The following is a 27,932-nucleotide window of genomic DNA, read 5'->3' as shown; positions in this document are numbered from 1 at the left end:
GATAAATCCCTACCACATATTCTGGTCAACAGACTTCAAATCCATGCCACATACCAGTGAGAGAAAAAAAAAAACAGCTGCAGAAACTGTCAAATTCCAAGAGGAGTTTTCAACAAAGCGAACAGGACAGTTTAGGGACATTTCTGAATGTGTTGCATGTCACTACTGTACTGTCTACATTTAAACATTAAGCCATGTGCAAAGTATTCCCTCAATGATGCATCAAAAAGACATCTACAGAGCTGAGTTGACCTAAATTTAACCCTGACCTTAGGGCACACTCTTAGCAACAGACACTGTGATGACCCAATTGAAACGGTATACACAGGCATCATAACCATATTTGACTAGTCGAAAAAGAATTCAAAGTACTCTTTTTAATTAAAATGTAAACTACCTGATAAATCACGTTATTTGATTGGCAAACATAAAAACTATAACAGCATAAATCAATAAAATACAGTAGGTTTTTGGTAAATGTAAAGCTATTAATAAACATACATTAAACGTTCATGACAGCCATGTCTTAATGATTCATACCCTCCCTTGTGGTCACAGCATTGCATCGTACCAAGGCCATCATCTAATACCTCATATAACACACTGCTTAATATGCTTTCACGCTTTAATGAACATTAATATCTCATGAAACCCATGAGCGAACCAAGTTATAAGATTCTCTTTGCAATTCCGCACACACAGCCTCATTACCTCATTTGGACTCCATTGCCTTTGCTGTAGTTGCAGATAGGTTCTCAATGGTGATTGTGTGAGCTGTGCAGTAGAGTCAAGGATCTCTCAGAATCAAAAATAAGACCCAAAGATGATGACTTTTTAATATATATTTTTTCCAACAATAATAATGTACATATTTATGCTTCACAAGGACCTTATACCTCCACACATTTCTTAGCTCAGTGGATCTGATAGACAGGTGTTGAAATGGTGAAGGTGGGGTGGGTTTGATTTTACTGCCACAACCGTTCACTTGAACAGGATGTTCTGGTCTCCCGCGTCTGCGTTGTAGCCTTCTGCGTATTTCTTTCCGGGACGCTGAGGAACAGGAGGGAGAGGGGAAAATGTTTTCAAACACAATGAACATTTCATGCGTGTTTGTTAGAGAATAAGCACTGGTCGTGATACAAATGAGAGTGGATCACATATCTGGTTTCTCATCATAAGCACACAATCTGGTCTCTTTCGCAGAAAAAACTATACTGCGCGTGTAAAGAGTAATGGGCCTGCCCTTTCATCGCCCCATCCTCGCTAACCATCACATGTATTTTCTGTGGCGTGGGTGGAGACGGGTTAGACGTCTTGAACTGAAATTCAACCAACTCCAGTGGCAGACGAGAGTCTACTCAAGTACCTGAGGAAACCCACACCTTTTGTGAGGCTACTTACTCATGTCTAAGACACACACACACACACACACACACACCTAATGGCCCTCTACAATGCTGCAGAGACAAATAGAAGACAATAAATCACTCGAGTCAGGCAAACACCAACTTAAAATGCATTTCCTGCAGACACACACTGACTCATCTATACTTCCTACTGAGGTCCGATGCCCGGAGGCTTTCCCAGAAAAGGGATTTACGATATTAAATTGGAAATTGATATGCACCAAAGAGAACTAGAGGAAACACAATCTACTGCAAAGAGCTATAGCAACGAGTTCAAAGTAATATTCAAGTCATTTCAGCAATTGACTTTTAAATCCGGATAATATAAAAGACAACAAAGAATTCACAGAGGACTTTCTTTGCCCTTTTTACAGGCACGATTCTAACAGGCACCACATCAGCAATGCTCATGTTTTTAACATACAACATGCAACTATTTTAATGCCTACATAATTATGTTATTCTTCCCAGGCTTGTTTTTCTTCTAACCCATTTTCTGCAAATAATTGATCTGTTTAATTGTATAACATGGGAACTTTGTGGCATAGGTCTTGTAAATGATACCTGTGGTATGTTTTCATTCCTTACACTTTTCCAGATTAAAAACAGTAGTGGAATTTCTCCCATAGACTTGGACTATTGAGACATCATAATAGGTTAATAAAAGGTGGCTTGGCCTGTGCCTCACTGTCACCTGCTCCCTCTCTCGGTCCCTCTCAATAGAACTAGGAGTATTGATAAGAGCAGACTTGGGCAAAGTGCGGCCCAAGGGCAATTTGCGGCCCTTTGGCTGTCCCTGTGCGGCCCGCGGAGGTCAATTGTAAATTAGGAATCAAACGTAAAACCTGTACTTATTATACGGCTCTTCAGAATGTTCCAAAAAGTTCCGTTGATTTGAATGGGCCATCCCAACGTTCGCAGGTCTGTAATTTCTTTATATTCACTGCTGCGAAAAATGTATGACTGCTGTCATTGGCAACGGGTTTTGTGCTTATAATTCACATCTTTCATATCATTCCGCAACGCAAGTAGTCCGGTCATTTAACGTAACTGAAAGTCATTGAAACTTGAAGTCAGAAGGTGGGTTGCTTCGCATTTGCGTGAAGAACTAAACGGGAACAAAATCATTAAAAAGAGGTATTTTGGAGAAATGTCTTCTATTGTTTTGGCAAGTAACCGTATCATAAGCGGGATGTTTTTTTTATTTCCGTAGGCCTACATTCGTGCGTGTGTGCGTCACTGCGACCATTTGCGCTGATAAAAATTGATATTACTATTAATTTGTATACTATTGCATTGCAAGCTTGCTCTCGTGTGTGTGTGTGTGCCATGTGTATTGATCGTCTGGGAACACCTTTAATACTGCAAAAACATGCTCATTTTCAAAATCGTTTTGGTGAATGTTGATTAAATGTTGATTAAATAATGTTGGCGTTTTTACTATGCCTGCACCAATTTTTTTTGATAGCCTAAATGTAACATCTACTCTTACCAGTAGCAGTTAATCAAAACCATACAATGTAATGTTTTTTTTATAAAGAGATACAACTTATATTGAGCAGAATTGAGTTCAGCCTATTGGTCCGGCCCTCCACAACAGTCCCACTATCTCGTGTGGCCCCTTGGGGAAATTAATTGCCCACCCCTGGATAAGAGGCACCTTCTGTACGACTTGTTTTTCTTTCTCTTCACCCTGTCTATATGGATATACACTCTTTATCAATATTCTTCCATCAATTCCATTAATTCCCACTCTTCTCCTTCTTCATGTCGTCTTTCTCGAACTTTCAAATCCTCTATTCTCCCTTCCATATTTTTTCCATGTCAAGTCTATGTCATCCCCTCTATCTGTCGATCATTCCATCTACTTCCTCCCCACTGTCCTTTCTCTCTTTCACTCATTCTCTCTCGTCTGACACTCCACCTCTCTATCACTCCATTTTCTATCCTTCTTTCCATCTTGCTCTCTTCACTCTTTTATCACTTACACTGTATCATCTCTCCTTTTTTCTAACTCAATTAATTTGCTCCCTCTCTCTCTCTTTCCTTCCCTCTTTTTCTCTTTCTCTCATACACACTCCTGCTCACACTTCTCCTGTATGCATGCATGCACGTATGTACCTATGTATTTATCCCTTTTCATATCCTGTTTGGCACACTCTCTCAATCTCTGTGCATCACTTTATTCTCTCCTTGCCATCTTCACTCTCTTCACTGTTTTATTAAATCTGTATGCTGCATTATCTATGTCTCTCCTTCTAAACGGCAAGCATTTTCGCTCCTTTCTGACACTTAGCACCCTAGCAACCACCATGACTACCCTAACAATGTCCTGGCAACCAGCACAGCAAACTCTTAAATTACTATAGCAAATAGCTGTTGTGTGACTGAACACACAAATAAACTTGGGACACTATTAAAAACATAGCACCTAAAACGTATGTGCAAGGTCACACTGGAAGCAACACAAATAATGTACCCTCACTTCATTACTGCAACGCATTGAGGACAAACTCACGGATTTAAAGGCGTAGTATGTGTCATCCACTTCGTGGGCGCTGACGGTGATCTCGGGCAGGTAGCGGGGAATGCAGGTCATGTTAGCCACAAACTGTTTGTCCTCCGCCCTAGAGCGGAGAGGGGAAAGAACAGGAGGGTCAGAATGGGCGACAGAGACGCATCTACATGCATCACATGCTTTTATCCAAAGAGACTGGCGGTACAGCACAGTCTTATATTTACATCAGCATGTGTACTCCCTGGGTATCCAACCCATGACATAGGTCTCGTCACTGTCCCCAACTGCAGGGCTACTGGAGCACACATGTTTAGTTCACAATGATTCAAAAATAAGCTTACGGATGCACGTTGTTTGATGACATTGAATTAGTTCAATTTAAGTTCTCTTAAAATAGAAAGGTCAACTTCTCTAAGGACAGAAGCATGTTAAACTTAATTCATACAGGTGATCTACATGGAACTTGAGGATCCTTTTCAGACATACTTACAAAATTCTCATGTGATGGTAAGAGACGTCGTCCTGATCCTTCCAGGGCCCTTTCTCGAACTTCAGATACTCAATATCTTCAACAACCTAAAGACAGAGAATCAGGACTTGTTCCAACCGTTGTTTGTGGACCAATATTACTCATTATACTGCTGCATATCGGATCCTTTACCTTATCAACATCCTTGACCTGTGTTGTGTCATAGGCAAGAACCTCTGATTGTTCACTGAATTAAAAAAAGAGAGCAACAAAATATAAAACATTTGGCCACTCAATAACCTCTCATATTATATGTAAAAATTGCAGAGCTAGCAGCTAAATATTACCTGATGCTGGGCAAGAAGGTTGTTTTGTATGCCTGCTCAATGCTCTTCAGGTATGGTAAGGACACGTTCTGAAGATATGACTGGAAAAAATGAAGTGCACATTCGCTGTGTCATGTACTGTATTTACTGTAGGGGGATCTGAGTTCAGAATGTCTGACACTTCTGCTGCACCACGTTACCTTGTTTGTTTACTTTTAGTATAGTTTTACTTGCACATGACTAGATATTTCTTTTACACCTGCACTTACTACTTTGAATACTCTTTTAGTTTCATCCTTATTTGTATTATATGCAGCCAGAGCAGCCTTCAAACAGATTCCAACTGGAATGTTGACTTACAACATGGACTGGATGTCCTTTTTGAAGGAACTGACAGCCCTACCCCAAATAAATGATTGCTCAGACAGCAAAGCAGGGCGTTTACTCACCTTGCCTGAAGCTTTCAGTTTCTTCTGCACCTCCTCTGCGGCGAGGTCCACATAGATAACCAGGTGAGGAGGCAGGAACTCACAGATGCTGATGTTCTTGATCTCATTGTAGTGTTCCACACCTAGGATGCCAACACCCATCACCCTCATTCAGTTTGTGGAGCACCATGTTTGTCCGTTATCTCTGCATTATCACTAGTTACATTTCATTCAGTTGATATTTATATTCATGAATATTAGTTTGATATTTACATCAATAAATCAGCCCTGTTCCTGGAAGGGAGATTAGGTGGTCAAGCATTGCATTTACTTACACTGTTTCCTTATGTACCCCTGTTTCATCATGGCCTCCAAAAACACCACGTCACTGAAGGGAGAACGCTCCAAAACGACCCCCTGGCCTGCATTGAAAAGTAAGTGAATCTACAATCCCAATGAAATTGCATGCAAAAGGTATATTCAGATCTCAAATAATAGCTTCAATGTGGACCATACCACAAACTTAAAAGTTAGACTGTCCATGGTGAGGGAAGAGAGCCAAATAAATCCCTGGTGATTACCTGTGGTGAGCAGGTGCTCAACGGCATCTGCGTACTGCAGCAGCCGCATCTGATACATCCAGACCTGGAGGCGGTACGAGTTGCCGTCCTTTGCCTTGGGGTCCATGTAGAATTTCTCCAAGCTGCAGTTCCCATTGAATTTGGCATCCAGCGGTTCCTTCTCATCGGTAATTCGGTCCACATAGTGAATGTCGGCCTCAGGCATGTACAGCATATCTTAAAGGTAATATAAATTAAATATAAAGGTATTAGTTTATGTGTTAATGTATTAATAGTTACTAGAGCAGGTATACCAGGTAGTGTTGTTTGTTTGACAGGATAAAACACTTGGTAGTTAAAGTCAGGAAGTGTTCACAACATTCAAATCCAAATCATTACAGATTGTCCTTACCCAACTTCTCTGCAAGCGTTTGAGCTAGGGCCCCTTTTCCTGAAGCCAAGTTGCCATCGATAGTGATGATCTTGCTGTTCTCCTTTAGTCTGGGGCTTGTCCTCTCACCCAATGCGTATGCAAACCAACCATACTGCAGGTTGTTTACAGTACTTGTGTGGATTCCTGCCTGAATAGAACAGATGTGACACACTGAACTCGCAAGTCCTACTGACAATACAGATTCAAATAACACCAAGACAATTAGCATACAGGAAAAAAAAGGATGGTTGCCATACTTCTGAAGGTGACAACATATGTCGAGAATTTGAGAATGCGACTGCTTGCAATATGACATTGTACAATGCAAGTTGGTACAGTTAAAGCTGACCAACAACCAAACGGCATACAACAACGAAAACTGACAGCCTCTCTAAAATGCCTCATCTGACGTTCCATACTTAGCTAACATCAATATTATTATTGACTAATTCGACAGTAACCCTTTCTATATTCCTAGAAAATAACAAGTTGAAAATAAAATGTTGAATTGCATGGAAGTCTTAAACTGAAGGGTAAAAGGATACAAAACTGGTAGCTAACGGTACTAGCTAGCGATAGTGCAGAAGCAACCTAGGCTAGCTGGTGAGCAGTTGTTTTGGTGTCCTTGCTGCAGACCTTTAGCTTAAGTTCGACAGACAACTCTGTGGATAATAAATTGTACCAAATAATCAAAAATACAAATGAGATGTACCTTCTGTATAGGTCCACCTGCCTTGAGAGCTGCACCTGAAGGTATAAGCAGGCGTATCACCCGTAACGCCATAGCTAAATTTCACCTAATCTTTCTGACCCTTTACTCGGAGACCGACGTTGGCCTTCCTGCCTTGTGTCGCTTGACAATGACGTCACGCGGGCGAACTTCTTGGTGCCCGATCGAAATTCTATGCTATTTTTCCATCCTTAGTACCACACGTCCCCATTAACAATTGCAGGCCTGGATTGTTTTTTTTTATTGTAGACATTTTTGTATAGAAAAAAAATCTGATTGACTGTAAAAATCTGAAAGGCTGATTTAGGTTAGATACAAATCGGAAATCTATGATTAATCAACTGCCTTAAATTAGTTTATCACATAAATAAGCTTAAAAAAAAATGTATAACACTTGTCTTTCTTTGAAATGCTGGGGTTTCATTCGTTTTATATGGACATCGCAGTAGTAACATAATAACGTCTAGGATACCGTAGATGGAGCTATTGAGTTGTTCCGTATTAAACTTATCGATTAAATCTTAATGGCCAGTTCCAGGTCAACCACGATGATAACACAAGCCCTACCCAGAGGAGCGCGTCAATGAGTTTTCAGAATTAAAAGAAAACAAACATGTCCAGTTGTATATTTATTGTATTACAGGACTTTGTTAAACAAAGAGCAGTTTCGTTCGTCACTGTTATAAAATAAAGGTCTCTTGTTGAAATAGATTGAATGTCTTGGTTGGTGCACATAATGACCACCTTCTTCACAGAATAGTCTACAATACACGCTGTTGAAATGTTTTTACCTTGTTGCGTTTTACGTTATCCTTGTTACTATTTATAATGAAGGCTTGATTTATATAGTGACACCAAGAATAATGTTCTAATTTAGAGGCAATTGTTTAGGCTTGTATTGTTTTCACTCCACAAGGTCTCCAGCACATTGCCCACATTTATGTAACAATTCCAATCTGTCAGCACCAGAGCATGACTTGTCTGGCTGATTTCTACGTTGTCAAGGAAACCACTAATGTCAACATGGCCTCCTGACAGTCATGTCAAAAAAGGCTCAACACATTTTTCTCCTATCAGGGCGCGGCGTTCCCTTCATACCTTACCATCAATTGTGCAAGTTTGAATGTCTTACCTTGAATTCTTTCTCATTCACCAAGATATGAGGGCCTGCAATGCCTGGGAAATAGTCACCTGATGACAAGCATTTAAGTTCAAATGTAGATCATATAGGTATACACAGGCACTTTACACATCTCTAGGGCAGTTTAGAGATAATGAGAAAGATGCGGTATGCAATAACTTCAGAAATGTGACACACATGTGCACACACACACACACACACACACACACACACACACACACACACACACAGCTTGGTACAGCACTTCAGGAGGGACATATCCAAAGAGTAACTGCCATTTTCAAAGATTGGTTATCACTTGTTTCCCAGCCTAATTAAAGGTTAGGCAAGCATTAACTTTAAACCCTAAGAGCCATTGCAAATGTATGTAATGTATGTAAAGGTCTGTGGCAAAGTCTTTTTTCTTGGTTTAACATGGACATATGCCTCGGAAGAGCTCACCCCATAGTATCACTTAGTGTGTTTTGGTGGCTCACAGGAACACTTCATGACCACAGACTGCACACAGACATACTGGGTTCACACCATAAGACCAGAGGCATGCTTTATGAGACTGTCACCACAATTCAGTTGCAGAGCAAGAAGCTTGTTTAACAGTCCCTAAGACCTACCTCTTTTAGGTTTTCTTTCTCTCTCTTTCTCTAAGTTTACAACCTAGGAATAAGAAAGCATTTTCACATCCTTACAAAGATTCCATATGTCACCTGATATCTTTTTTTCTCAGATGATGTGGTGAAGTAGAGTTTACAAAGGCAACGCATGCAATTCAAAACAATTCAGTTGCTGAATGTTCCACCAGTGTTTAGAAAAGCTTAGAAAAATGACATAGGGAAAAGGACCTGGCAACGTAATGTATGTAATAGCTGTAAACAAGAGGACAGAACTCAATACTCCAAGTACACACCTCACCAGTACACTCTTTCTGTATGCTTTGCCTCCTTACATTGTTTGTCGGTAAATGGTGAGGTAATATAAATGACCTGAGATGAATGCCATCCAAATATCCAAGATTTTATTACGCAAATCATGAATAAACCACAAAGTAAAGCCACATATAGAGTATGGCTCAGCAGCATGTAAAACAAAGGCACATGAAAAGATTTTACATGAAATACCTAGTGTTAAACCGGTAAAATGCAATACAATATGTAGTTTTTAATAAAGTATATATACAATATATTGTATATGTTTAAAGTAGAATATATGTATATATCACATTAGGATGGGACATTTTTTTTATAAAGGTTCAACATATTCTTTGGCAAAATGTATCAAAGCCCTGAACATGCTTTGTGCTATACACAATTTTTAACTAATGCACTATGGCTGCCACTTGTACATTTCTTTATGTAGGTTACCAGATAAACACTCACATTCTCACACACACACACACACACACACACACACACACACACACATCCGCACACACACACACACATACATTCACACACACACACACACACACACACACACACACACACACACACACACAAGAAAGATTTCTGAGGCACGTGTACATACTATACTGTATGCTGACTGCTCAAGTGCAGAGTAAAACATGGCTTGTTTCACAATTCTGTGTGCCTCAGTAGAGGCTCGGCAAGGAATAACTTTATCTGCATTTACCTGAATGCAACATAATCTAACACAAAACTTTCAGTTCTTCATTACTTTGTTTTACAAAATATATGTGTATTTTCAATTTCATTCAAAGATACAAAAAACACTGAACAATCAGTGTGGGGGGGAATCTCCACAAGTAAGACGGTAGAAAATAAATAATTATCTGTTGTGATTTTAAAGACTATCCACAATTGCCCCTTTCTTTCTCTTCATTGCAGTAATAGATTAGCGTTGATTTGCCCAATGTGTTCGGTGGAATGCACGCAAATGTCCAAATTTCATTTCACCCTCTTCCAATGTTTTTAGGGGACGAACCAGGGCATCTTTAGAAGTTGTAGCAGTGCGTTGGGTCGGTCTCGGAAAAGTAGACAGTCCCATTGACAAGGGGAGGTAAGGGAGGGGACTCATTGTCTTCAGTCGGATGGCACTGGATCTGAAACAAAAGACATAGTACATCATAAAGATGAAACAGCCATATACTAAAGCCACAATGAAACACATAATAGCCAATAATGCAGGAAGCGTGCATGACTTTGTCAAATTAGTTGTTAACGCATATATTTGTCATGTTATGTAATGCATATATTTAAAAATGTATTTAGAATGTATTTGTTGACCCACCGGTTTCCTAGTTGAGCTAATATCAAAACATCTTTATAATGCACAGTCAAACCTAGCTTTAACCTACACAACTCCACTATCCACTGAACAGAGTAAACAGACATAGAATACAGAGAGAGGCTCTAACCACCACTAAAGGTTTATTTCATAGATCAAAATAATCTATATATTACAAGGTCAAGCTGCAGGCTACCTGTGTCTGTCCACTGCTGTTACGGTACTGCTGAAGGATCATATCAGAGGCCAATAGCCCCGGTGTGTCTTGGCAGGCTGGGGGACTAATACAGGCATTTTCCTGGGGTATGGATGCTGTGCCGATGACTGGCTTACTGGGGAGCCACTGAAAGTAGCAGGATCCCTGTGGCGGGCTCTGGTTCTGATTCACTGCCTTCCAGGGTGATGACATGGCGGCTGCCTGCCCTGCGTGAAGTGGCTGACTCAGGCCTGCGCTAGGTGGAGGGCGTGTCTCAAACATGCAGCTGCTGGGAGACGAGTGCTCACCGCTGCTCAGTCCGCCCGGTGGCTCGGAGTGGTACTTCTCATTGACCAAATTTAAATGGTTTTGGGTCTGGCAGTTCTGAGAGTTTGGAACCCACCGTTCAGCTTGGACAGGCACTTGGCTTTGACACTCTGCTGAGAGTCCATTCAGTCTGACATTGTGTGGAGCGTTCTGTGGCCACAGGCAGATTGGGTTCTGAAATGGCACACTGACATGACTTGGAATACAGCCATTCTGATGGGTATTTGATCCATAAGTGTTTCTGTTATTCACCTGCTGGGTGGTAAAGTTAGTCCCAGGGGTCGAGAGCTTTCCAGAAGGATTCCTTTGATCTATTGTAACATTCCTTTTGCTGTCGAGTGAGATGTGACGAGACTGATCACAACTGTGTTCTGTACTTGAAATGGGAATTCCAACATGTGGTTGACCCGGTGTTGGGGGAAAATTGCAGTTGGATGAAGTGCGATGATTCTGGGAGCTCAAACTCCACCCATTAGGCTTGGCAAAATTGCAGGTGGATGCTGGGGAATGTAGACCTACTCCGTTACTTATTCCCACCTGGGATGGTTTCTCCCATGGGCTGAAAGTGGCTGTTCCATTTAGTTGTAAGCCGATTGAATCCCTAAGCTCTGGGAGCTCACCAGATTGGGGGAATATATCATCTAACTGTAGATCCTGAAGGTGGGGAATGGAATAATTTCCAGGCAAGTCAATCTGCATGTCTTTGATATCTCTGTCTACTGCTCCATATGCTTGCTGAACCGATCTTAGGTTTGTCTCTGCACCATTAACACAGCTGCTACCACAGTTCACGCTCTGGCCCATGGGGAACTTTGATATCTGTATACCGTTGTCTGGTCCTGCACAGTTCTGAGGCTGAGTGAGATGGCAGTTGGAGCTTTCCTTCAATAGGGTCTCTTCCAAGTAAGACAGGATGTCGTTGGTGAGAATGTCATCAAGGCTCCTGGAACTGCCAATGTCATCTTTGGTCTTTCCTAGCCTCAGTAGGGCATTCTCCCAGTCATTCTGCGTGGAATTGCCCGTGTCCATCCGCTGCAAAGCACCACCCAGGTCGCTGTCATCAGCCATCCGCCCAAAGGCTTCCAACACGGTTGCCAACGTGGCATTATCTGCCTCAGGTGCCTCCCTTTGCCAAAAGTTACTGGGCAAGTTGACCAGGGCCCTGGTTTCCATGAAGACCTTCTCCAATGAGAATTGAGACATACTGTCTGGCTGCATGTAGGCGGTACGGCTTTGCTTGTAGAAAGACCCCAGGAGGGAGTCTGGATTCACCTCGTTATCTTCAAAGACCTTCCTGATCTTGGCTGCCTTGCCATCGCCACAGATCTCTGTGACATCGATGGATGGGCTGTTGTCATAGAGGACAGCCTCCCCTGAGGCGAAGTTGAAGGGAACCTGCAACTTGCGCTGGCGCACATGCTCTTCACCTTCCTCGTTTCTGGACAGACAAGAGAGCGGAGTTTGCATTAGCTATGAAATGCTGTAGATATATGCCACAGATATGAGTGTAATTACTGGGTATAGGCTTCATACTTACAGTAGGACTCTCTGACGGGAAATGATGAAGTCAGGGCGCCCGTCTTTGTATATGAGCTTGGCATTGGCTTGCACCCACACCCAGGTTTCCTCTTTGGTTAGCAGTCTGAAAACTGTAAGGCCACTTTCTCCTGTCTTCATCACTGGGAGGAAAAAGAAACACAGCCATAGATCACAGTCAGGGAGGAATGTAATACTAATATAATTCTATTCACCGATTCTGAAGTTTGCATTTCCAGTGCTTCAAAATAATGCCAAGATATATGCATCATTTATGAAATGGCAATGACTGTTAATATACACACAGATGTCAAGACATAGAACATACTTCTGACATGATTGTCGGCACAGTGCATCATATCAGCGGCATGGATGAACTGATACCCAGACCCTTTCGTGAACAGCTCCAACTCCGTATAACCAAGAACAACCTTCCCCCTGTAAAAAAAGCAGAGAAACAGAGTAAAAAATAAATAAAATACACAAATTGCTCCTAATACGGTTGGCATGCTTGATGCAGGAATGCATTCTTGACTCATTAAGAGGACACGCTTCACGCTAAGGCCTTTCTCAGTGAGTACTGGGTTCAGCGTGACCTGCTGTTGGCTACCTGGGGTCTATCGCCATTGGGGTGAAGTCCAGCTTGTGTTTAGTCTGAAAGATGAGCGTCTTGGTGCGAATCTCCAGGATGGTTGGGGGCTGCACAGGTTTGGCCACAGCAAACAGGGACAGCTGGGGCTGGCTACTGGTTCCGTTTCCAGACTCTAGACCCGGTCCGTGGAGGTACTTCAGCCTCCCCTGGAAATTTAAAGCCTAAAGACAAAGACGGGCAGAAGAAAAATAAAATCAGGACACTATAAATGATTAGTTGGTCACACTTCATATCAAGTATATGTAGGTACAATGTCCTTAATACCTAATTTTTAAGTGAATACAATCTACCTTTTCTGCATTTAGTCATAAATGGACTTGTTAGGGTTAGTAGCATGTAACACTATACACGTCCTTAGTATGGAGCATTAGAAGGACACTAAATATAAAGTGAGACTAATTAGTGTCTTTTAAGCAACTCTTCTCAGTCACTAGTGTTAAGCATGTGTGAAGCATGAGGCTTTGGACCCTACCAAGAAGCCGGATGAGTTATCCAGGAGACATCGCATGCGACACACAAACGATCTCTCTAGGAAGGATGAGTTCTCGGGCGGGATGTGCTGGGGGTCATAGGTCATGATGTTCCGGGTGATGTCGCTGCTGTTTTGCATGTCTGGAGGGCAAGAGCAAGGCAAAGTAAATCCATGCAAAGCACCAGGTAATCTCTCTCTCTCTCTCTCTCTCTCTCTCTCTCTCTCTCTCTCTCTCTCTCGTACACTACTGTCAGCGAGGGCTATCAGATGAATCCCTCTCATCTCGAGGAAATCCACCCTGGGCACTATGTGCCTCATCCTCAACAGCAGCTTAGCCCTTTGACTGTCAGTTTACTAACCGTCTCCTCCTTGGTCCTGGCTGAAAGGCTGTGGATTGAGGGCAAAGTGAAGTTGGCGACGGAACATAGCCCTGTCTTCTGTGTGGATGAGCTCAAACACGCTCTGATGAAGCACATCAGACTGCATGAAAAAAAAAGAGACAAAAGAAACCAGGCAAGTTATTACACACCCAACACCCGTGACAGCATCTTTAGAAATAAACGTTGCATTAGGCAATTTATTGTATATACAATGATTAATATTTTTTGGCATTTGAGCTGGAGGGATGGTGTTATGCAACAGAAATGTGTTGGCAATTGTGCCAAGTAATGGAGCTGTGGTAATCCTAAAATGTCAGGGAGGCTATTCTCTTCAAGCCCTCATCTGCTCTTCAGAAAGCCCTCATTGAATACAGCTGTGCATGGTGTCTTTTCACAGTCGGTATTGTTTGTTTGACATTCAGAGCCTTGGTATTTAAGAGGTGCCTGGTGTCAGAATCTTTGGTTTTTTGAAGCTCAAGTATGACTGCTCTTTCACAACTGGTCATCACGGATGTGTCTACAAACCCTTACACTAAAATGAAAACCTGCTCGCTGAACAGCAGTATATGATTACTGTTGAATGGGCCGTAACCAATAACCTCCCACATAAAGACATACAGAGCAGATAAGTGAAGCCACAAATGTCCCTTAAATTCCGGGATGTCAATACATCTGTAGATGGAAGTTCAAAATGTAGAGAAACAGAGCAAACTGTGAAGTGCTAACCTGTACAACATCGGAGTCACTAAATCAATATCACTCCAACTTTTGGAAAAGCCCCAAGACTAACAGCCCAAGGAGTGAATGACACTAGGTTGGACTGCATTGGCAAACTCAGAGATAATCCTTTCATTGCTTCTACCACACTGAACAAAGATACTGTCGAGTGCCATGGAGAAGCCTTCATTTTAGACCCCTTGCAATGCCACCACATACTGTATTAATGGGTATTATCCATACCGGAGCTCTAAACGTAACCTTGTCCAATCAAGTCCGTCCAGTTTGACTGGAGAAAAATCAACTATCACAAATTACCCAGCAGATTAAAAGCAATACCCCAGCATGTTGGAGACAGCAAAGGATAAAATAACACATTATTCCATTACATTACTTTTAGTGTATGAAACATAATTTTGCCTATCTGATTATGTGTTTATAAACATCTCGACTTTAATCGACGAATAGAAGAGCACTGTAAATGACAGCGGTAGTGCTTCTCTGCTTTCACCCTCAGGGACTGGTAAAATAACTGGTCTCTAATTTGGAGCAGAGGAAAGTCAAAATATGCTGTTGGTCAACAGAAATATTTCTTTTGAAATGCTGTTTATTATGTTTTGGTGCACAACTATTTTTAGAGACCTTGCATCGTGTGAGTCACTAGAAGAGGACTCCACTCCAGGGAAAGATCAAAGAGCAGCACAGTTTTTGCATGATTGATTGTGGAGCTGTACAGTTTCCAGAGTAAAACTGATACATAAAGAGCTACAGAGAGCTTTAAAAACAACTGCACATGTGTCTCGACAGCTCATATATTTCACACGGACACATTACAATGGGGATCCTGCCACACTCATCGAAAAAAAAAAACTGTCACTCAAACAGCAGAGGCTGACACCAAACCTGCAAAACTGTAGGCTAATTCCCAGCCTTTCACTAATTTGTTTTTGTTAAACATTACACACACTGTTCATTTTCTAGGAGACAATAAACACGAGATTGAACACGTTTGTGCCTTTTTAAGGCAGCGCCGTTCAAATGCAAGACATGTTATTTCCAAAGAAGACATTGGCTGTGATATTGATGAGTTTCTGGGACAGAACCCAAATAGGAGGCTGGAAGTGGTAGCATGTATAAATGCTCAATTTTGTCTTACGTCGTACATACTATAAAATATCATGTATGATGTGTTTCCTTACTGAACATGGTAATGCACTGTACTGTAAAATGTATTTATTTCTGTTATAACCCTCTGATCCCTAACTAGCCTGACATTTATGTGTTGACTAAATATATTTCGATTTGCTATAATGAAATAATTTTTTTGCAAACTATTTTGTATTTTGTACATTCTAGCATGAGAAATGCAAAAGGGTGCACTGCATACATTATGTGTTACACTGTGGTCCAGTGATCTGGAAAACTGAAAAAATACTGACATTTGCGAAAGTGCTCTGTTTGTGTATTTATATATTCAGTCTATTGCTACCGTGTTCACTGTACCACGGTAACTGCAAAAGGCTTTAGCCTAACAAAGACAGGAGTTTTAGATGTATCATACTAGTGTGTAGTTTGTGATATTCATATCAATTTAGTCATATATATAGTCATATGAATATTAGTGTTTTCCATTTCACACAGAAATTTGATTTTGAAAAAAGATCACTAAGTTTTGAATGCAGTGTTTGATTTTGCAGAAGATGTAAGGTGCTTTGCATATTGTGTGTGTGCAGATTTGCAAATTGCGGTTCGAGTTTTGAAATAACAAGACTTCATCCCTACAACAATGGACACACTGTCAACAGTTCTATGGGCCCACTGCCACATTGTAGTGTTTTCTGTGGCTCAATAGATAAGGAGTCCTGTGCTATCCAGAGGAAAGATTTAAGCTGATAGTTGATTGATTTATACTTAGTACAGTTGATAACAATTGACTATTTTGGGCATTCAAAGTCTTTTCTCATTTACTTATCTTTTTTATAAAAGAGGCACTTCAAGTAACAAATCATTATACCTTTGCCTAACTCAGTTTCATATATAACACATAATCAATATTCAATCAATGAATTGCTTTGTTCCGTAAAATTAATGGGTAGGCATCATTTCTGGTTTTCATCACATTCACTTGTCAGTCCCAATACCACTCACCTGATGGAATCCCAGGTAGTCCTGAACGGTGGGGGAGACATAGAAAACATACCCCTCTGATGTCACAACCAGCACAAAGCCATTTAGTGCCTGCCAAGAAAACAGCACGAACAGAGTGTCATTTAACACATGTAAGAATATATATATGTATGTATGTATGTATGTATAAATATTTGGGTCAACTGGGACTACTGTAGGGCATTTCACTCATTCTGAATGTAAGCAATAATGTCCTTGCATATGAACCCATATAGAACCCATGTAGAACCCACGTAGAACACAGACACGTACACCACAAGACGCTAACACTGAGTTAACATCTCTGGAATCTGTGTAACCGGTGGATGAACCTGTTCCCCACGGGCCAAAGGATCAGGTCAGGTAAGTGATTAACAAACCCTTCAAGATATGAGTGGACGCCTAACATGTCAGTATTGGCTTAAGTGTTACATGACTTGAGATAAAGAATTCAATTGAAGTCTTGATCTCTAGCAGTGAGGTTGAGAGAATTATTTCACAAATCTTTAGCTAGACAACTTAGCCTCTAATTAATTCCCCTAAATAACACCATGAATGTATTAATTATTATAATGAATTATACATATGCCTGCATATCTAAATATGACACCGGACCAGTATGGACATCCATCTCTCCACAGATCTGTCTGTGTCTCGGTGTATTTAATCTGCTTGTCTCCTTCCACCTTTATTTCTTAATTTCCTACTTCCCCTCCAAGCTGTTTGTGTTGGAGACATGAAGACTCTTTACCTGGAGCAGGAGGTCTCCCTCCGAGAGGTTCACTGCATCCACTCCATTCGTGCAGAGGCCATTCCCAGCGGGAAACGCTGGACTGTTATTCTTCACGGTCGCTGTGGCGGAGAGAAAAGTGGGAGAGGAGAAACAAAGTTCACATCAGCACGCAAAGCTGAAAGCAATATGAACGGCTACCCCTCCGAGATGGTCATACGGATCTACTCTAGCCCAGAGCACTGTCAGAGTGCCAGCCAGCTCAACACACAAAAATAGACTTAACAAAAGGAGAAAAAAGGTCTGAAAAGCTTGAGGTTATGATGCCTCTTTCCAGAATTTGTTACTTTCACTCTCAACCGGGGTATACTTTCTGGTGAGAGTCGACGGCTTAAAAATGTCTGTTCAGTGGTTGGGTTTAGAAAATATTTGTTTTGTAATCCCAGGCCTCTGAAGCCTAAGGGGGGAAGAGGATACACGGCAGGAAACAGGTAAGAGCAGGCCCTCGTTACATGACCTCTGTGCTTTTCGCTAAAACTCATGCCATTTTGAAAAAAAAGGAGTAAATGGAAAACTGAGATTTCAGAACAGGGAAACCAGCAACAATAAGACTCTTGAAATACACACATAGCCAACAAGTAGTATTATCTCTGTCTGTTAGAGCAAAACTCTTTCACATCATTGTGTGTGTCATCATCTGGTGTGTGTGCATTTGTAGGTGTGTGTGTGTGTGTGTGTGCATTTGTGTGGCTCTCCATGCGTGTGCTTATGTTTCGTGTGATATTTTGATTTTGTATACGAAACATTAAAACCACAACGCAATCACAACCAATGGGAGGTCTGGAGGCAAAAAGCAGATAGAGGCCATATTTCCTACCACACAATTATGATAAGGTCTCCATTTGGCAGAGCATTATCTGAGGGCCGTGTTTTCATACGAGAGCACTGGGGAGACTCTGTCGCGTATGGTGCTCCATGGGCGGTGACTGGCAGGCAGTAAGTGTGAGGTGTGTTTGTTATTGTGGAGTCCCGTATTACATTTCAGCCGATAAACGTACAGCTCGCTGTGCCACGACCCAGTCTGATAGGGTTGTGAAATTTGACAATATCGGTGTTAGCCTTTCTGCTCTCCGTTTAAAGTAAATGTCATTTTTTTGCGGTGTGAAATAAAAACATTCCAGACCTACCGTAATGATGTAACAGTGAAAATATACAATTCCTCAATGCATTCATTCTTTAATGAAGGTTTCTATGCATTTTTTTTTTTTTACATTTTTCCGAATGATCAGAACTGACTTTAGATATTTGCTTTCAGAATTGCATTATTATCATAAGCCTGTAAACACTTTGTCTTTTGTTTTGGACGTCCTCTCCTCAATTGAGCTGTTTTAGGTAACTGCATTTTTTTATTTCTTCTGTTGATTGAATCGCTTCCCTTAGAGTGGGACTTAATCTAGTAACAGCTTCATCAATCGCTTCTGTCATTCACCCCTCCATCTTTTCCGAGCAGTGCGATTCACCAACCCACAATAGCTGATGGCTCAGCATTTATAAACAGTGCCTTTTTTTCGGCAAACAAAGCCTCTGTTTCTCCCAGTTCAAAGCCGCCACACATCAGCTGCAGGGCGAGTACTAACTTGTGGAGCTGCTTTACTCTCTGGGCAGGGGTGTTGAGTTGAGCGGCACTGATGAACGACGTGTTTAAGTTTAATGAACTCGTGAACATTACTGATCGGATGGAGAGAGAATGTTCCACCGCAACTGTAATGGTTTCCCTTATAACGCTATCTTTGTTTATATAGCCTCCGTCAAGTTATTTAGAAGAAGGAGCTAGATAGGTTAAAACCATTTAAAAAGTGCAAATTAGACAAATAGAATACAATTTGGAAACTGGAAAGTCACACTTTACTAAAGTTGCATTTGTAAAAGTGATCACTGACAAAGACTCAGGTTTGAAACCTCAGTTATTTTCAGAAGTAGTAGCAGTGGTTACTTGCAACATTTCTATGGCAGGAGATTACAACACCATTTATCACAACTTCGTTTCTAATTTCTTCAAAAGCCTTGCCAGGCTCGTTAAATATGGATCGGTTAGGGGGGAAAGAACAAAAAACTGCAGACCAAGACATCTACGTCAAGGCAATGCAGCGCAATAAAGAGTAGTTACTGCGGAAAGAGAAAACACAATGCACAATTCACCACTGGGGTGAGGGGAGAAAAAAACAATACGGCGAGGGGGCCCGCTTACTCACGCGATCATTGGGAGGGGAGAAAAAAAAAGACGTGAAGTTTTCCAGGTTTCAACATGATACAGTGCTGTGTATGTGTGTGTGCTTGTGTGTGCTTGTGTGTGTGTGTGTGTGTGTGTGGGGTGTGTGTGTGTGTGTGTGTGTGTGTGTGTGTGCATGCATCTGAGTTTTGGGGGTGGAGAATCTTACTAATGTAAATGTTATGATTCATCTGAGACCCACTTATTCACACGGAGGTGAAAAAAATAACTCATGATTTACAATGCATATGTCTGTGTGCATGTGTGTGTGTGTGTGTGTGTATATATATATGTGTGTCTGTGGCTTTGTGTATGAATGTGTGTCTATGTGTGTATATTACAAAGATGACTTATGGACAACTGTGCACGACTGCATGCAAACAAATATTTGTGGACTTTTATACACAAGCTTGTCTGTGTGTGTGTATATATGTGCGCACATTTCTCTTGTATATCTTTTCTGCAGACTATCAGGCTTGGAGAGGCTAAGGGGCAACAGCCTGTATCGCGTGACTAGAGTGGACGGCCGGACCAGGGAGAGGCCACATCCTGGGATTTTCCTGTGGCAGCTGTGCAGATAAGGAAGCATTCTTGTCAGCGTTGCTTACAGAAGCCCCAGGGGCCCATGCAGGAGGAGGGAGGAATGTGTGTGTGTGTGTGTGTGTGTGTGTGTGTGTGTGTGTGTGTGTGTGTGTGTGTGTGTGTGTGTGTGTGTGTGTGTGTGTGTGTGTGTGTGTGTGTGTGTGTGTGTGTGTGTGTGTGTGTGTGTGTGTGTGTGTGTGTGTGTGTGTGCGATCAGTCTTGCAATGAGAAAACCTGCTCACTGGCATCAGACCAAACTTTAACACAATCAACACTCATCAGAGCCAAACGGTCCACGCTGTGGCCACACACACACACACACACACAAACTCACACACACACACACACACACACACACACACACACACACACACACAACTGGCTGAAGAGGGGGCTCTAGCATATTTTTTGCTTTCTCCTTTCAAATGTCCCAGAAATATAATATGCAATACTCCATATCATACACTCCCATTGCACACATTGTAAGTATGTCTGTGAAGATTTTTACTGATAAAAGTGCTAGTGTTATTAGTGTTAATGCTATATGCTAGTGGGGTGTAGACATGAAGTCATCTGAAAGTGATATGCTAGGCATACACACTCTAATCACAGGGCACAGAGGCCCCAAGTGACACCATTCATGAAGTGAGAATGAGAGCCTGGGAGGGCCCTGATTGGTTCGGTGAAGGTCAGGGAGTTCAGTCAAAATCAATGACAAGTGCTCTCTGACTGCCACATTGGGAATGAGAATAGAAGTCTTTGTTTTTGAGTGGTATATGCCAGTGGCCTCAGTTCTTCATTCAGTAATACTCTATACAAAGTCAGCCAAATTCCAAAGATGTGTTGTTGTTTACTTTTTTTCTTAGTTCAAGAATAAAAAACAAATCACTCTTAGCCACTATCTTCACCATACACCAGTTTGAGTGCAATTGTAAAGATCCAATCTTACAATGAGGAAGACAAAACTGCTTTTTGTCACAGTCTATAATCCCTGTGCACTGTATGATCATTGTGTAGACCCCCTATTTGCATAATATTTTGATATTCAAAGGAGAACACTGACTCCAAGTAAGCTAATCATTTGCTTATGACAAACAGGGGACTTAAGCAAAAAATGCCTCATTACTATGGTCCCTGATCAATTGGTCAATTCAATTGGTCCCCCATCAATTTGTATAACTGTGACAAAACCCAATTCCATGCATTAGAGCCACTCCTCTCAGTAACATATCCTGGCAAATGACTAGTCCAAGCCTGCCATCACCACTTTCAGAAATGTGAGGCAAACGCTGAGTCGTGTTTACAGTGATTCACTCAAGTCTGAGAAGAGGAAGTCCCCAAAAATGAGACCTGGCAGCCTTACGTTAGTTAAAGACGTTTCACGTCCATGTCATTAAGTTCAAGGTTTGGAGAGCATCAAACAAAAGGCCAGGAAACCACACTGTCAGATAATCCCCATGAGGTATATTTGGACTGGGCAATGACTTCTCCATCCTCATGTTCTGCCACACAAACAAACAGTCCAATGCTACACAAGTGGATGTGTTGTTTTACTTTAACACTTTGAACACGTATTTTCTTTTCTGTCTCAATAAACAGAACAAATAGCTTTTCACTTAATAGGGATGAACTCTATTGCTAGTATAACACATCCTTCATTCTTGTTCTGTGCACAGAAATACATGGGTGCAAGTAAACAAGTCATTCTTCAAATGGTTTACATTAGGATCATTGTGCAATCTTTCACATGTTCATTCACGCGAAGCTGAAACGAATGACAGCACTATTCAAAAACAAACAGTCTAAACAGTCTGGTAAAGGTGTGCAATGTGACCCTGGCCATGGTTCTGTTCTAATGCTGTTGGTGCCCGTAGCGATGTGGTGAAATGTTTTAGATTTGTGATTGTTTGAAAATTTCATACCGATTCTTATCAAGTTTCCCGCAACTAATCAGTGTTTACGGTGCCAGCACTGAACACAGCGCAGTGAGTCAGAGAGTGGGGGAAAAAAACATTTGGACGTGCCCCACATCTGTCTAAATATAAACTCTCCAAATCAGATTAGTTTGTAGTGAGGACAGAGTGGGAGTAAACAGTATTTAGTTAACTAAGTTTCCCATTCAGTGGGTTTCTATCCTCGTACACATTATCTTAAACAAATTATTCTTCAATGACATATGAAGACCTAAGATTGAAACCAAACACACAGTGATATATTTTAAATATAAGTATTATAATATATATAAGCTTTGAACAACACAGTGACTCAGCCTTAAAATATCTGCACAGATCCAGCATTGTTTGCTGACCAAGAAACAAGATTTTCAGGGCTTGTCAAGCAACCCTTTTTTTAAAGGGTAAACATTTACTCAAATAATCTATCTCAATAGAACAGTATGTGTCAGTATATGCCAGTAACTGACGATGAATTCTAAGTTTGACCAATATGACCATCATCAGTGTTTCTCACACAAAGCTTTTAACTGGGCGGCATAGCCCAGCAACCTAACCTAACCAATATAACAACTGCCCAACCATAGATACAACAACAATGCACAGTGTGTGTTGCATCTGGGATCCTCCTTCGTAGTACAACATGCGCTGTCTGTAGCCCACAAGTACAAAACACGACCATAGACCATAGAACCTGAGCAGCAGGTTACAACAACAACAACAAAGGTGCCTTTGTGAGCATTTCACTGGTATTTTCAAGCAGGCTCCTTCCTTCATCAGTGTTTCATTGAATTAGACCCAAGACACCACCAGTAAACTCAACTGTGGTGTCTGGCGTCCCTGAACCAACCCCCTCCATACTCATGATGGGTTAGAACACAGGCCACTACCAGACACAACAAGAGATACATCTCAAGATACACCTTGACAAGATTTCACATATGTCATTTTTATTCATTAATGACCCCAAGAAGTCTGCGAGCGCCTCAGCCACAACCACTGGCCAGCTTTTTCAGCAGCCTCAGACAACTCCTTTAATAGCTCCTTTGAGTGACCATCCTCGAAAACCAAAATCCAACAGAAGTGTTGTGGTTGATTTAGCTACAAAGCCTCTCCACACCTATCTCCACTGGTTTGGTGTGTGCTTGGCAACCCCTGGTTCTTCGTTTCCGCTACCAATTCAGCATACCTTAGCTTCTTTCTTTCAAATGCTTCCTCAGTTGCATCTTCAAAGGGAATTGTTCACTCAATAAAACAATCAATGTGTTCACACTCAGAATACAACACCATGGAATCTGGAATTGAAAATTGTCTACCCATATCATTTCTAATCCAGTGCTTTGCCCCATTTGCCAGTACTGTTTGTAGGTGCCTGATGCCCACTTGTCTGCCCCTCTCACACAAAAGAAATACTACTGTCCATGTCCTTCACAGGCAGAGTTAACCTCAACTAGCAACAAGCCAGCTTTAGCATTTAGCATGAAATGGCAATGAATAAATAAATAAATAAGCCTCACCAATTACATGTATCAGTTAATTTGATGTGAAATTACAATTGCAGTCAACAGTGAGATGAAATGCAGAGACCAAACTAAATTCAAGCTTGTGCTCAAGCTTCTCAACCTTGCTTTAAATCCCAGTCAGCCAGTGGCACAAGTAGGGAGAGGCAGCAGCAACAGGTCCCAGTGTGGTAGAAGCCTGTGCAGACGAGGTGACCAAGCAGCACAGTTCCAAACAGTGCCATCTTTGTACACACTAAAGAGCATTTTTACTTTGTCTTACTCTTCCCATGTAGGTAGACGAAGGACGGTTGGATCTGTGAAATATATTATATGAAATTCACCTCACTGACTACCACCACAAGTGTATTTCAGACATGTGGCAAACACTGCTCATTCACGTTAAAAAGCAAACAGCCAGCCAAACAACTCGTCACATCAGCTACCTCCCTAACAAATCCTTTGTTCAGTTTCCCCCATCCCCCCCATGGCCTCTATTCTCTGGAACTGTTTATGGGGTCTATATCTGATACTTGAACCTGTCCCCACATGAGCCCATCAAGTGTTTGTTTTGACTGGGATAGGCCAGTTCTGCCTCGAGAGCTCAAGCCTTTCCGATGGTATCACCTCCCTAAGCTTCGGTGTTGTCACAGACCTACCAGATTGGAGCCTTTTGATGCCTCCATGTGCCTGCCCTGGGATGGAGGCACGCATACAAATCATCATGTGGGAGGTGCAGTAACCCTTTCTTTAAAACACGGCCACGCATGTACAAGAGAGCAGACAAACCGTCGAGGTGGCATTGCCACGTGGGGAGACCCTCACGGGACCATCATGAGCACTACGTAAACATTCAATTCACGGCTCAACGTTGTTGTTACAGTGAAAGACTTGATGATAAACCAACTCCAGGGGCTCCAGAGCCAACCTTCTTTATCAGCTTGTTCAGTTTCTTAGAGCCACTGGCTCAGATGCTGCTGCCCCAAAGGCTGCAAAGTAAATCACACTTGCAACAACACAAAGCACTCTTGCTGCACACATCGAATGACTCTAAAAGTAGAGTCTGCTCTATCCCTTCCTGTAGATCGCATCAGTGTTTATTTTCCAGTCCAGTCTATTGTCCAGGGAGAACACTCAGATACCCCCCCCCCCCCCCCTGCCACCTGTTCTCCCAGTTCAGTTTAGTCCTGGTCCTCCTAAAATCCACAACCACCTCCTTTGCCTTGGTCACATTTAAGAGGAGGTGGTTGTTCCCACACCATGCCACAAAGCGGTTCACTGGAGCCCGGTACTCAATCTCCTTAAACACTCCACAAAGTCATCTGGACATTCCTGCATATGACAGGACTCTGAGTTGTATTGGAAGTATGAGGTGTGCAGGGTGAAGAGGAAAGATGCTCACCTTTGCATATGGTGGTTAAATGCATTTGAGATACAGTATCTGTTTGAATTTAGACTTTTACCCCCAGTCTGCTTGGCACCTTGGCACATAAGTATCAAAGAAAGACAGCCAAAATAGCATTTCTAATTGTTCAGTGAGGGTTCATAGAAAGTTTACAATAAACAAGCTTCACAAATCTCCAACAATCCAGCAATGCTGCTCTTTGCCTGTGGAATCCTGGAGTCGAGATTGAGAGTCGGGACCTCACTCCCTTAACCCAGTGCACTTGACCTCCATGTCAACCCCCACACTATTTACATTGTAAAAGGAGAACAGGACGAGCTCTGCCTGATCTCAGGACGAGAGCACGCTGCAGACAAGCATTATCTAATACATATAATATGCACAAACACATACACACACACACATATATATATATATATGTGTGATGACCTCAAACTTCAGTGCAACATCAGTAAAGCAATCAACAGTCTATGGCAACAGATTTCCAGCAACCACAGGACTGGTTTTAAAAAAAACTTTTCATGCTTACAACAAGGCTGTCACCTTATGAGTATGAAAAGGTCTGCCACCTTGTGAGTATAAAAAAGAGCAAGCAACGTGGGAAAGAGACGTTATGTATGGTATGCCTTAGGCCATGTTGACGTAGGAATGTCAATTACAAAGAGCACATAGTAGCCATTCAGTAAATACAGAGGTAAACAAATACACCCAGGGTAATAGTTTCGCTCATGATTGACTGGCTGATATTATTACTTTTTAGTTCTATGCAAACTACTAAAGTGTACATATAACAAACACTAAAGTGTACATATAACAAACAGTCTACTAAAGTGAAGCAATCTACACTCTGTCTAAAAATCTGCTACAAGCATTCTGGCAACATGATAAAGACTGCTTCCAAAAAGTATGAAGTTTACCTCCCTGTTAGACAACCTTGTGATGCCTGAAAATGAAAATGACCCTCATCATTTCGAATCCCACTTGTTTGTGAAGGCTTGTAATGTGGAGAACACCTTAGGAGGGTGACTAAACGGTTGGCCAGGTTATGAAAACAAAAGAAGTCTTAGCTAGCCTATAGCAGTCCCACTCTGGAAGACACTGAGGCTCCAAAGGAAGTCTGCTCAACTAATGGCTCTTCGTTTGTGCAGCAGACTCTGCTGGAAGTATGCAGACGTCTTAATGTGATTCATGCCATGAGCTTTGATCTCCAGTCAACAATTAAATGGCTCCAAGACGTGTCTTGCGTTGCAAGTCATAAGATGAGTCATGACGGGACTCAGTAGAATTATACTGCAGACTCCATGTTGTCATGACTCATCTTAGTCAACTTCCTCTGAATGTGACTAAGTTGTGTTATAGTTTCACAGGTCGCCCATTTTAAGTGTTCAACTGGGTTCATCTCAAATAAAGCATTGTTATCCAAATTATATGAATATAAGTCCTCGGACAAACTCTCAGTGTGGCTTTTCAGTTGACTAAGAGGAAGGTGGAGCCACCTATCTGAAAATTTAGGATGTGGCGTTTCAGTTGAATTGGATTCCCAACGTGCTTGAAATTCCTGCACTTACTTTTTCGCCGGTATGCTTTAAGCTTACCTCCATACCGGTTCTATAACTCTCCGCCATTGGTCTTTCTGCCCTGTCATGGAGTGACAAACCTGAGAAACACCCTGTGTCCTGTTGCTAACAGACAGCTTAGCACATTAGTCAGTACTGTTGTTTCAACTTTGCCATTGCTAAAGTTAATATCTCCAGTTCATTATTTTGTTTCTATTTCATCTCTTCTATTCCTGTGTGTGTCGTCTACTCTATTCTTCCATGAATTCCAGTAATATGTTGTATTGAATTTCTGTCCGATTCTTGTTTTTCATTTGTTGAAAACACACTTACCATTGAAGGAGTTCTTGACCTTGATGTAGGCCACGCTGAGGCGCAGCACTGAGAGCTTGTCCAAGCGAGAGCACACATCCTCTGAGAAGGGCAGCAGACTGGTCAGCTTATCCAGCTCTCTATTCAGCCGATCCCTGTGGCGCTTCGAGGGGTTGGTCTTAACATTTTCAGGACGAGGTTTGCTAATAGAAAGGAAAAATATTGATAGTGACCATAAGTAGCTATACCATACTAGCTATACCATAAGTAACCACCACATGATTATTTCATCCACTATCTGATTCATTCCTGCATGTTATTTAAGAGAACAGATGGATTATGTATTATTGGTACAATCTATTATTGGTATTGGACTGTATTTTCCGTATTCAAGGTAATGAGGAATTAACCATGGCTAAGTTTCACTTTTTAACAAAGAAAAACAAAAACTTGACTGCCGGACTTTCCAACGCGCACATGGCAATAAACCAGACACATTCTTTGCCAGAAGCAGCCCACGTTTGGAGCGGGCCAACATACTCAGATGCCAGGACTTGTAAATGTGAATGAGACACTGGGGCTGTGAGAAGAAACACACCTACTTGTGAATTACCCGCCTTCATGAGCGGAGAGCGAAACACCTGGCGTAGAGACTGGGAGGCAGACGCCAAGAAAATGGGCTACACTTGGGGACAGCTTGAGATGTTAGCTCAGGACCGAGATGCTTGGAGAACTCTTGTTTGCGGCCTAAGCCCCAGAAGGGGTAGTAGGCGATGATGATGAGCGGAGAGCAGTCGAGCCTGACAGAGCTCAGCTAGCGCCTGAAGCTCCAGCCAGGCTTGCCTTGACAACAGAGCAGCGCGGGAGCTACGACTGATAATGCACAGAAAACTAGAACAAAGATCAGCCTCCTTGTTCCTCTCTCT

At 41.8% G+C, this 27,932-nt stretch overlaps 2 protein-coding genes across 2 annotated transcripts in view; both read right to left on the bottom strand.

Annotated features, from left to right (window-relative positions):
• Window positions 1-811: 811 nt before the first annotated feature.
• ndufa10 (NADH:ubiquinone oxidoreductase subunit A10) lies at window positions 812-7,006 on the bottom strand. The gene is made up of 10 exons (XM_012828412.3): window positions 6,856-7,006; window positions 6,123-6,291; window positions 5,732-5,947; window positions 5,486-5,572; window positions 5,172-5,293; window positions 4,744-4,823; window positions 4,589-4,643; window positions 4,418-4,503; window positions 3,928-4,036; window positions 812-1,053 (listed from the first exon to the last, which is right to left on the bottom strand). Exons 1-10 carry the CDS (start codon window positions 6,925-6,927, stop codon window positions 985-987), a joined length of 1,065 nt encoding a protein of 354 aa, XP_012683866.2. The 5' UTR covers window positions 6,928-7,006; the 3' UTR covers window positions 812-984.
• A 2,436-nt stretch (window positions 7,007-9,442) lies between these two features.
• LOC105901000 (aryl hydrocarbon receptor-like) overlaps window positions 9,443-27,932 on the bottom strand; it is a 22,709-nt gene continuing 4,219 nt past the window's right edge. The window contains exons 2-11 of the mRNA XM_012828395.2: window positions 27,028-27,209; window positions 17,453-17,553; window positions 16,684-16,773; window positions 13,798-13,918; window positions 13,439-13,578; window positions 12,925-13,127; window positions 12,643-12,752; window positions 12,316-12,457; window positions 10,452-12,216; window positions 9,443-10,070 (exon numbers count right to left, since the gene is read on the bottom strand). Of these exons, the coding sequence (XP_012683849.2) occupies window positions 9,963-10,070; window positions 10,452-12,216; window positions 12,316-12,457; window positions 12,643-12,752; window positions 12,925-13,127; window positions 13,439-13,578; window positions 13,798-13,918; window positions 16,684-16,773; window positions 17,453-17,553; window positions 27,028-27,209 (2,962 nt within the window). The 3' untranslated portion in view covers window positions 9,443-9,962. The remainder of the gene's footprint in view (window positions 10,071-10,451; window positions 12,217-12,315; window positions 12,458-12,642; window positions 12,753-12,924; window positions 13,128-13,438; window positions 13,579-13,797; window positions 13,919-16,683; window positions 16,774-17,452; window positions 17,554-27,027; window positions 27,210-27,932) is intronic.

Source organism: Clupea harengus, chromosome 2 (genome assembly GCF_900700415.2).
Source record: "Clupea harengus chromosome 2, Ch_v2.0.2, whole genome shotgun sequence".
Classification (NCBI taxonomy): domain Eukaryota; kingdom Metazoa; phylum Chordata; class Actinopteri; order Clupeiformes; family Clupeidae; genus Clupea; species Clupea harengus.
This window is presented reverse-complemented; position numbering and strand designations above follow the sequence as displayed.

Bases quoted from the DNA above. Each gene is read 5' to 3' on its own strand.
- ndufa10 (XM_012828412.3), bottom strand. From the start codon at position 6,927: ATGGCGTTACGGGTGATACGCCTGCTTATACCTTCAGGTGCAGCTCTC. The intron at 5,948-6,122 runs GTAAGGACAATC...ATTACCTTTAAG, and splicing joins AACGCTTGCAGAGAAGTTGG to ATATGCTGTACATGCCTGAG. The intron at 4,504-4,588 runs GTAAAGGATCCG...CTCTGTCTTTAG, and splicing joins AGGTCAAGGATGTTGATAAG to GTTGTTGAAGATATTGAGTA.